The sequence below is a fragment of the Argentina silus genome (assembly GCF_951799395.1).
Source record: "Argentina silus genome assembly, chromosome: 8".
Classification (NCBI taxonomy): Eukaryota; Metazoa; Chordata; class Actinopteri; order Argentiniformes; family Argentinidae; genus Argentina; species Argentina silus.
In genome coordinates, this window is record NC_139662.1 from 7,625,416 (window position 1) to 7,637,289 (window position 11,874).

At 42.0% G+C, this 11,874-nt stretch overlaps 1 protein-coding gene across 1 annotated transcript; it reads right to left on the reverse strand.

The window, feature by feature from the left end:
• Window positions 1-3,217: 3,217 nt before the first annotated feature.
• On the reverse strand, window positions 3,218-5,509 carry cbln4 (cerebellin 4 precursor; the record flags this gene model as incomplete). Its single annotated transcript, XM_083675845.1, has 3 exons — window positions 3,218-3,415; window positions 3,743-3,859; window positions 5,213-5,509. The coding sequence occupies 3 exons, from the start codon at window positions 5,507-5,509 to the stop codon at window positions 3,218-3,220; spliced, it is 612 nt and encodes a 203-aa protein (XP_083531971.1).
• Between the last annotated feature and the right edge of the window lie 6,365 nt (window positions 5,510-11,874).

Below are 11,874 nucleotides of genomic sequence, written 5' to 3' on the forward strand. Positions count from 1 at the left end.
GAACCCTTGTGTATACTATTCGCTGAAACCCTATCCAATCATACCTGGAACAGGCCGGGATGCATGGCTGACCCCGCCCTAGCCCAGTCTATAAAGGCTACTGCAATGTGCACCTATTTCTTTCTGCGAATCACCTCTTCACGAGCGCGTAAAAGAGGGGCAATCTGGTGAGATTATACAATCTGGTATGTCTCCCTCATCTCCTTCCAAGAACCAGGGTTACATACCGCAACCCAAAGTTCTCTTTCAGTCGACTCGGTTCGGCATCTCACTATGGGACATTTGCACAACTCCCCGATTGCCAAAGCCCGTACAGAAAACCTGAGTGAGTACATGGAAATGTACCCAGTTCACCCTACACAGTTCCAGAGTCAAGTACCGTATGTGCCGAAGAAGGTGCACTGACATCCAGGCGGTAGAATCTCATGAAAGTGTGAGGGGAAGCCTAACTGGCTGCAGCACAAATCTCAGAAACAGAGATGCCCTTGAACAGAGACAAGACGTAGCAATTCCTCTCTTGGAATGCGCCAGAAGCTGCAGGCTTTTAGAACAGTATGCTTCTGCAATAGTCTCCACTATACTCTGGGAAGGCACTGTTTGGATAGTGCCCTACGAGGTAGGTGAAACACACAAACACTTGATCACACCCCCTGAATGCGTTAAATCTGTCCTTGTAAATGCGTAGTGTGCACACCATGCAGAGTCCCCTCGGAGAAGAAGCGGCAGTGGAAGGAAAACTATTCAGTAGCAAGACTATTGTACGTCATAGAAATTACTTTGGGAACGAGTGCAAGGTCATGTGTAAATAAGCTGTGCTACCTCCACTAGCCGAGGTGTCCCTGGCCAATGCGGGACAATTAGGAGAAAAGATAGACCACGGGACCTCATTCTTTTCAAAGTGGGAGAAATTAGGCTGACAGGAGGGAATGTGTAAAGGAGCGTGTCTGGTTACTGGTGACCAGGACATGAAGTCCCTGTAGGAACGGATAAAAGTGCCTGAGGGCTAGTGACATGGTGCTGAGCTCAAGAACCTTGATAAAGGCGATGCTTATTGAGTCTTACCATATGAACGTCCTTTGTGAACTGGCCCCCATCCCTGTAATGACGCATCTGACTTCACAACCCTGCGTGAGAGGACTCTGCCCATCAGGCAGCCTCTCAGCAGACGGGAGAGGTCTCTCCACCGCTGTAGACATGCGTGCATCTGCTCTGATTCAGAGAAGGATCCAGACGGAGTGCATGAGGAGGCCAAATGGGACTACCACTATCAGGAAGCCATGAGCCCAAATAGCCTCAGACAAGTTCAGTACGAGACTGTCGTGGCTGGACGAAACACCTTGAAGCATAGGTGAAAAGGGGGAAGCTCGAGCCGAGACCGAGTCCTGAGTCAACAACAAGATTTGTCCCTTGGGTCGGTGTGAACGTGCTTTTAACACGATTTATCCAGAAGCTTAGGATAAGCAGGTGCAACACCAGGAGCATGATTATCAACTAATCATCTGAAGTGAGGACCCTCAAGCCCTTTTCCCAAAAGAAGGCTATGGTTATTCAGCACACTTTGTGAATGTCTGTGGCGCCAGAGACAGACCGAATGGTAAGGTTAGACATTTGTAAGTCATGCCCTGGAAAACGAACTTTAGAAATCACCTGGGTGAAGGAGAAACTCTGATGCTGAAATACACATATTTGAGGTCTATCGTGGTAAACCATTCATTGGGTCTAATAGACTCGAACAGTATACGATGCATGAGCATTCGGAAGCGATAGGTCCGTATGTGCTCATCGAGGCGCCATATATCCAGGTTGTATGCCCCCCGCCCCCCCTTTTCTTGGGGACCAGAAAATAATGGCTGTAGAAGCTGGGCTTCATCCCTCAGCACTGTACGGACAGCTCCCGGACTGTATTCAGTCGCTGAGGACTCGGTCCGCCTTCCCCTGCGCAGTGGACTGCACAAAACCAACCAAACGTCTGGAGGGTCCGCAAACTGTAGTCAGTACCCCTGGTCCACTGTGGGTGGTGCTAGGCGTATCGTTCCTTCCTCCGAGACCCCCACGACTGGACAGGGGAGGTTCCAGCGGAGTGAAAGGCAGAGGGACGTGAAGAGTGAAAATAATTAAATGGCCGTGCTTTGCAGTAGCCTTTATAAGGGGGGCTGGGGCGGGGTCAGCCACGTACTGCCGGCATGTTCCAGGCATGATTGAAAAGGGTTTCAGCGAACAGGGTATGCAGAGGTGCTGAATTGACTGAAAGAGAACTGCATTGCATGTGTCCCTTTAAGATCTAAATGGGCCAACAAATTTTCTTGGGTAATCTTCAAAAAGTCTGACCAATGAATTCCAAGAGAAACTAGTGTATTGCTCTATTATGGTTCTGTGTGAAATGTACACAGCTGGTTGTTGACAGTCAGTGCTCTTTTTTCAACAAGCTAGACTGCTTATACTTGGGAGCAATCAGAAACAACAGTATCCCCATCTCTTCCTCCACAATCACAACTTTCTTTTATAAAGACAAGGCAGGATTAGTCACCTTTAACTGTCTTGTCATATCGTCTAGACGTATTCAAGTTTTCAGTGTAGTATTACATCCTCTTTTTGAAATGTACTTTTTTACCCTTTACTAATCAGTTTTTTCAGACTGTATCTTCCCGGTCTCATACAAAAGGGTGTTTTCAGAGTAATTTAAGGTTGACCCTGGTGTTAGAAACAAATCCTTGAGCTGATAAAAAAGCATATCTGACTATATAAGCAAGAAGGGAGTAATTGTACAGTTAGATTATGCATTTTTTCTCACAACTCTGAGTTACCACTCATGCCACACTTGCTAATAAAACAAATGCATTTCCCCAAATGACAGACATTGTACAAGAGGCATGCTGGCTTGGAAAGGCTGCCGTGAAAACTCACATATGCTAAATGTAATCAGGGAGGGTTGTGTTTGAACCATTTTTGTGATGATATTCCTCTGTTGAATTTGTTGAGTAATGTGAGCAAAGCAATCATCTGAAGAACATTTATGGAGCAGTATTGCATTTGTGGAGGGATTCCCATTTCCAGAGAACTTCAAAGCTTTCCAGTGTCTGTTTTCTTCTCTCTGTTTCGATCCATGACCATCAAAACATATCCATCCATTTGGCCAGATCCAACTGATGCAGCAATGTTTTGATTATACAGTGACAACACATTGTTGATTAGTCATTGATGGCAGGTTTTCTTTTTTTTACAGAGGGAAAACAAGAAAGCCAGAGAAAGTAGAGTATTGCCATCCGCCAACCAGGTTTCCCTTCTCCAGTTTAAGGTAGACCTTGTCCTCTTTATCCAGATAGAGAAGAACTCCATTGGTGGCTGCCTCACGAGTCACGTCTTTGTCACCCGCAAAAGCTGAGATGACTGGTTTTCCATTCAGCATTAAGTTCACCTGGATGACCGAACAAAGACAGCAATCAGCAAAAGCAAATGAAACGGAGAAGAAATTCTGCTATTTAGCTAAATGAAAATGTGTCAATTGAGCTAAGGTTCCTCACTAAAGTATTCTAGAAGAATAGGTGTACAGCATGTGATTTCAAATCATTCAGTCAAAGTAAATCCCAACAGAAGCCCTAACATTTTTTTCTGATCGACTACAATTCAAGAGATTGTCAGTAATTTAGCTATAAAGTCATTTTAGACTTTGAAATAAATCTAAATATCTAAATGTGTCTAAACAGGAACAAATGAATTCATTTGGCAAAACAACATTGCATACCTGTATGGTCTGGCTCTGGTACACTTTGATGACATGAAAGTTAAAACTGTAGATCCCTTTTCTGGGTGACAAAAACACTGACTCCAATGTAAAATAGTTGCCTATATTCACAAAAATCTGGAAAAGAAGAGTAGGGCATTTTAGATTCAAACCTGTGCACATAATTAGTCCACTGCTTATCTACCAGCTTTATTTTGTTCAACGGCACTTCAAGAAAGAAATCAAATTATGAGTTTCTTAAGAAGACGCTTTTTGAGAGCGATTGGAACTTCAAAACATGTGCACTATTTGGTCACTGTCCTGAAACAGTGAGGTTTTAGAGTGTGAAACATACTAGCCACAATCCGCCAAACCATAAAGCTACATTCTGCAACATCTTCCACTTGGGGCACTGCTAATACATGAGGTAACAAATTCATTAATATGCATATGAACCCATTAGTTCAATTCAAGTAAATTTGGGGGTAATCAATCAACAAAATCAAACACAGACATGACAGGTTCCATGCATTCTTTTTTCTTTGAAAACCTGGCCTTGCAGTCAAAAAGCGTTTAATATTTTCAAAAGGTGTTTGACTATTTTCTAAAAAAAATGTTGGTATGTAGCTACAGGATTCAATATAAAATGGTACTCCAATCTAAAGGTTTCAATTACTGCAGCAGGCTGGCCCTGTATAACATCCTCCCAACCATGAATAAAAATGAACAGCCATTCCTGTCAATAGCAGAGTGACTGCTGGTGACCAGGATAAGAGTGAGAGAGAGGTTGAAAAAGGTAGGGACATTGTTGTTGCAGCTATATTTTACTGCATGTTACATGTATGTGTCTGATATTAAATCCACCTGGATGATCTGCTGTATGATTGTTAAGGACAGATATACTGAATTGTTCCCTCTAAGCCCAAAGTGTGTGTGTGTGTGTGCGTGTGCGTGTGCGTGTGCGTGTGTGTTTGTGATGGGAGGGGTAAATTCAGGTTTGGAGTAGGTGAGAATGTGTATGAGTGTGCACTATGCCCTCTCCTCAGAGATAATCCCATCACTGCTGGTGATATGCATATAGCTTACTTATAAGACATTACAGCATGATGTGAATTACAGTACACATGTGAGCCCTGTGCACTCTGTCATTGTGCCCGGGTAAATGCACATGCATAATAGCTATGGACGGATGTAATTTTTAAGAGGAACAATTTTATTTTCTGTAGCCAATTATCTATTACTATTATCTAAAAAATTATCTGACATTAAATAACTACTTTGAAAAAATAGAATGGATGCATAACAGGTTCTGGGTGAGAAGCCAAACATTGATATTAACCAAGATTGTTACGTTTCATAAAGGCTAAACAGAGCAACTTTAAAATGGCAACTGTTCCAAAGTTGATGCAAAATGAAACATGTTCTCGAAACATTTGATAGTGACCAAATAAGCATTTATGTAAAGTACGATTGTCAACTTAATTGTCTTACTTGATCGAAGTATATGATTCGTGTTTTATTGCTCATCTCCGACGGTTCATGATTGTTGCTCCGGACCGCAGAGAAAGCCACCTTGGAGTTTGCAGCGCGCACCGAAATGCCGAGTGGAGAGGACGAACCCTTCCAATCCGTAGCCGGATTAGAGTCGCAAACCACAAGACATTTGCCCTCCAGGACTATAGGCTCCGTGTCATTCTGAGCTCCAACAAACTCAGAGATCATAGCCCAACTGAGCAAAAGAACAAAAGAGTTTACCATTGCCTTGTCAAATAGCCGCAACAGCACCATTTTTAAAAAGACCCTCTCCGTACCAAGTTCCGAGTCCTCCACTGGTCCCCCGCCGCAGTCGCTTCTGACGCTGTGAGATTCTCTTAGTGGATCCAGCAAGGTGCTATATCGGTAAACGACACCGCAAATGTATTTGAAACATCTCAATCTTCAAATGTTGACAGCTGATGGAAGTAACAAGCCAAATTATTTTGTCTTTGTCTCATATTTTCATATACGGTATGACTTTCTTTTTTTATTAACTATACTGAACGAGATAACAGACCGAAATACCCTGTTCACACTGGAGCTTCTAAAACAGTTGTAGCCTACAACACATTTGTCCCAACAGATGTGCCACAACAGATTATTTTATTAATGTGAACGCTGCAAAATGCTTACAGAACTGGTGTGGCAAAACCACCTGAACGAGGTTGTGTATAACACATGCCAAAGTGGAGTGAATGTCCACAACACATTTTTTCATTGTGACGTTGCTAAGGGTATGATTAATCCCTGGAGAAAAATCCAGGGATCTGCACGTTCCATTACATCGCTGCGATTAGTCACGCCCCTGATGTTGGTTGCAAATTTAAAGGAATTTGTGCGCAAAACGCAGTGTGCTTACCTAACTAGAACACTCAAAGCGCACGTTTGTTTAGATAGCTGGTTTGCGAGATATATGAACTGTCTTCAAAACAAACAAAAAAACTGTCAGTTTGCGAGAAGAGACGGTGGTTATACTGCTCCATGATCTCTCCATCACCCGTACCGCGTGAACCCATCAGTTGGCAGCGATCCGCACAACTGATACAAGTCTAGTATTGGGAAGATTGTAGCAAGGACGGTCACTTGTTGGAATTCATTAATATCTCGCAACTATGTTGTTGTATGCAGGGCCAGGGCGGCAGAAAGCTGTAGCCTGTAGCCGCGATAGAGCCAGATTTGTTTTATTTTGCATAAAGTAGAGAGTGAAAGACAGACACACCCCCACACTCCATAATTACAGTAGATGGGGAGTGCAGGCAGTCCAGCCGCAGGCAGTCCAGCCGCACAATCTGATGATCCCATTGCATTAAAAACATGCGGTGTGAGCGGTCCTCTCTATTTTTCATCAGTTTGAAAGTGCTGACACTTGTTTGTAACCTACCATCCCACAAAAGAGGTTCCTGCATGGGCCTACATACCTCATTACGATTGGTTCAACAGTAGGCTACAACTTGCAGTCAGGGCAGGCACGTGCACAGGTAGGGAGCCCCTGCCCCTTTGCCCTGCCAGTGGCCTCCTGGATGTTTTTTTTAATTTTATTTTGATTTATTTAATTTCATCATCATTATTCATCACCACTAAAAAGAGGGCAGAGTAGGCTATCCACAAACAAATGCAGCTCACTTAAAAAAAAAAGGTACCCCTCTCCCCAAATGGTTGCGCCGATTTTCACCTCAACCCATCTCCGGAGAAAATAACGTCTCTTGCGACTCATGCCCGTCTTTGAATGCGGTGTGAGAGTGAACTGGACCATTGGCGATATCGGCCTGTTTTCGCCTTCTCTGAGGTAATGTTTCACTCAATAAAAGTCAAAAGTCAAGCAGCGAATAGCAATTTCCATTCAGTTATATAGAGTGCAATTGACCTCGGCCGTGCTGAGGCTTGTTGAATGCTACCGGAGTGAGGAAATAAACGTAATGTAGACAGCCATCCACTCTCACAAGTTTTGATGGTGACAGTCATTGTCACGTCACCAGACTTGTCCATCATCAGTAAGTAGCCTACTTGAATGAGTGATGAGTGAGCTATCATGAGTGTGTTGTCTTTGATTGTCCAGATTCATTACTGTCCTGTAGCAGCATTGTAAATAAAATCAAGACACTCCATACATATTATTATACTTTCTCTTTTTTTTTTTTTTTTTTTTTTTAAATCGTCACGTGCGCCCCATGCAATTAAAGTGCCCTATCATTGAATTCAGCCGCTGCCCATCACAAACTCTCTGCACGGCCCTGGTCAGTGATATTTATGTTAGTGCCGGTGCGTTCCCCCCAACTAAATGTCGTTACTGTTAGGCTACTATAAGAGCATGTGCCCATTGTCGCTAAAATTCTTAATCATAAATTGGACAAGGGTCTAAATGTGTTTTTCTGTAAGCACATTTAATGCAATTCTACAGTTTTCATCAACATTTTTAATCAGCAGTTTGCTTGCTAACAAACCATAACACTGGGAAATCCCCCGCTGAGAACACTCATTACTCTTTGCAGTTTTACACCTGCATCACTGCATTCCTACTACACCTCCCCTATTAGTTCCACTTGCCTATACACCCACGCCCACGGCCGCAGAACAAACATCACCTTATGATAGGAGAGGCATGCAATAGAATGGTAAAGTTGGCTAGGGTGGAATAAATAATATAGAAAAACCTGCAAAACGGTGAATGTAAACCGGGGGGGAAAACGCACTACCATCCCCTGTGCCCAATAAAAACACACAACCCTCCCCATAGCAAAAACAAAAGTTACACACCCCTCACACATTTTGGTCCATCTTTGGTCATTGTGATCCATCTCTACGATAAAGGGCTTGGGTATATCTAGGCATCATGCCACGGATGGACTGGGACAACAAAACAGCGCTGGACTTTCTTGGGGGGGGGGGGGGGGGGGGTATTGCATTGCTCACCTGTCGCACAGCCCGTACACCAGCCCCGCAGCCCACAGATCCATCAGCCCATCCACCAGCCACTGGCCCCAGGCCCACAGATCCACTGGCCCACAGATCCACTGGCCCAGATGGCCAGTCCGCTACTGCGTCATGCCCATAGGGATAAAAGTTATAAAAGTTCTTAAAGAACCAATGTGTATTGTAATGACCATTGAACAGCTAAATGGGTATGTAAAGTAAAGAAACTATGCAGAAAATAGATTTTAGACATAAAATTAGACAAAGGGATTATGGCTCTAGATTGCAGTCTCAGGTGTAAAATGCCCCCGTTTACAGTCAACCCTGAGTCTGCAATAAAGAGAGAGGGTGTAATAGGCCAACCATGCATATGACAATATTGGATATAACTCAATGCAGGCACATTTAGAATTTCAGAGGATAAATTACATCTCTGCACTTCGGGCATACAAAGCGTTGTTTGGAGATCCATCAATTTGCCGTCAAGTATGCCCTCATTTGTCAGGAATATGATGCCCTGTTGTTAAATACAAAGCATCTTGGAGGGGAGGGCAATCTAAAGTGTCTCACCATCCCAATCTGAAGAGCTGCCATTGCGGATGATTTGTGTAACTCACACATCTCTGACAATAATATTTAATACCATGTCTATTGTCAATGTTTCCATGGCAATATGAATATCGGTGCTCCTGAAGAGAAACCAAGTAGCATGTCCTTGAACTATTGTATGCAGGGAGACAAAATAAGCAAGTGAATAGGAAACTGATTATCAAATGTGTGAAATCGTAGCATCTATATTTAATCTCATCCAAGACTCAAGACTTACGTCAACTGATTGATTGAAATGAGTGGCCTTCAGTGAATAAACTAAACAGCTGACAGTAACTTGATCATTTAATTGTTAGGCAATAACATCTGTATGGGGGACTGGGTGCAATTGTAACCATTTTTGCTATTAACTGTATTACTTAGGACTCAACCTTAGACCAGTATTTTTGTTGATATAAGAAATATATATGTTTACTAATCATTCATAAATATGTAGGTCTAAACAGGCTCTAAACAGTTTTGATTTAAATCCAAAAAGTCTGATGTTACATTTGCCCCTGTGAGCAGGGGCAATTGTAACAGTTGGTAGGGGCAAATGTTACAACTTTAAAAATACACCAAATAAATCCACTGAACTCCAAACAAAATGTGGAAGGCAAAATAGACACACATTAATGTTCCATTAACACCTTTAATTAGTCCCTACAGGATTTTCCGTTGTTAATTTGTGATATCTGTGGCCAAAAATGCTTGATTTCACTGCAGCTTTTCTGAAATTTGCAATGTTTGCAATTTGCAATGTTTTAAAAAAAAAAGTTTTGATAATGTTAATTTCACTTAAAGCAATAACATGTAATATGTGTTCAGTTCTAATAAGGCTTTCTCTTGTGTTCCAGTACTGTATTGCACGGAGTACTAAACAACTTGCCTCGACTGTGTGTAAAACACTGGGAAATAATTATTTCTATTTTTGTAGGCAAATTAGATGGATGGTGGCAAATGTAGTGGTAGTGATCTGTGCATTCTTGTGTGCTCAGGACTAGCCCAACAATGTGTTGCAATTGACCCCAGGTAATTGTAACACTGGTACATTTGCTCCCAAACCTAGCAGCCATGACAAACCTCATCAATCATGTCAATTTGTAGCCAAAAGAACAGTAATCATAATGATACTAGTTAGGATTCATAGACATTAAACCTTAAGACAGTAGAAGAAAAATACTGTAGATCAAAGAAGTTACATTTACCTCTCAAAAACTACTTTTCCCAATAACACCTGCAGATAGTGAGATATTTTACTTAATTATTTTATGCAGGGAGTAAACCTTACTGTGCATGTACTGAGTGAGTTTCATCTCTCTAACTAGTTTCTGATTAGAGAAAAGCACAGTGTTACAATTGACCCCTGTTTCATTTGTCCCCGGTCTCCTACTATTCCAGTATGAGTGTGAGACTGATAAGTACAATCAACTTAGAGAACCACAAAATACGATTCAACCTCCAATGACCTACATGCTACTGCACTGTTCCACCATCATGCATTGGTATAAATGGTGTTATGAAATGCACCCTTGCTTGCAGTGACCCTATTGACACTCCTGTTGTGAAAATCCCATGGGACCTATTGATGGGATACCTAATTTACAACCTTGTAAACAATGATGTGTAGTAGAAGCTATCTGATCAATTATCAACCTAGGACACTCAGCCATATGAATCTGAGGTCTATTCTGTAAAATCTAGTATTGTATGTATTCAGAATAATATGACCCTTGTATCATTTTGATATTTGATATATATGGAAATAAACTACACACACACCTATATGAAACCTGTTCATGACCAATTACCACTTTCACTCAAGGCTTGCATCTAAAACCATCCCCTGAGGTGAGGAGCTTCTAAAATGCTTGAGCTGACTTTGAAATAGAGAGACAATCACATTAATATTCCTCCAGCAACCAGGAGCAATTAATTCATTTTAAACAAACGCATCCTATGGGGGAAACAAAACCATTTTGTCATCAAAATAATACACATCAAAAACCAAGAAGTTCGCCTAAAAAACTCAAATATCCCTTTGGGACTTGATAAAAAGCTGTGTCCTAGGTAATTAGTTGCCTATTCAAAATGAAAAAAGAGAAGGTAGATGTTCTCAACAAAGATCTTCCTACAAAGCTCTGTCTACACACTGTAACTTGATACATGCCATGGTTATAGTAGCAATAATCACTCCCAACAACTTCTGTTTTCACCATAGAATTAAAAGTAAACATCTCTAGGCTAAACCATACGTTGTTCAGTATTAGAACCAGAATAAGACCAGAGTAAGAAGCAATCAGAGAAAAGCACCTGTGTTGACATGAGACTGACTTGCTGTCGCTCTCTCCTCTGGCAGTTGGGTGGGAGACGATGTGAGATTGTTCAAGCTTGGACTAACACTAGAAGGCCAGTATAAGGGCCTCCTACATGCAGCCATATATCTCTTGCTGGAACTACCTTTCTTAGATGTTACATTGCATTTGCATACATCGTTTTCTCTTTGGACTTCAATGGTATGTCTTGTGGATAGAGTTTTCTCCACAACAGGTGACCTCAAGGCTAGGCTCACTTTCCAAAACCCGTAGACCATTGAGGTAAGGGAGATCTCTCATGTGGAAGCCTGTAGAAGGTAGTGTTACAGTAAATCCTTGACATTCAATATACTAAACATGGGTAAAGTCATACTTAATATGACCACCTATGTCACTGTTTTCTTGTGGCCACCATATTGACTCCCGAATTGGCCATTCACAGCTCTATTCTAATGACAAGTGGACATACTAATGAGAAAAATCGTGCTTCTTGTTGGATATTATCCTGTCTACTGTTTACACCACTGAAAGTTAAATCAACTGAAAACTCCCCTTTTGACCCATCAATACATGTGATATATAAAATACCTCAAAGAAGCAGTACTGCCAGCCAACACAAGATACTGAGGAGCAAGCTATGCCAGCTAACATTACCGTACCGTCCTTACTTAGCTAGAAAGACTTGCCAGCCACCATTACCTTACTTCGCTAGTTAGCTGGCCTATTAAACTATTGCCCCATCAGTTTTCCCAGTGTTCATAGTGAATAATACGACGGGAGCTGATGGGGCTATCCTACGTTGAG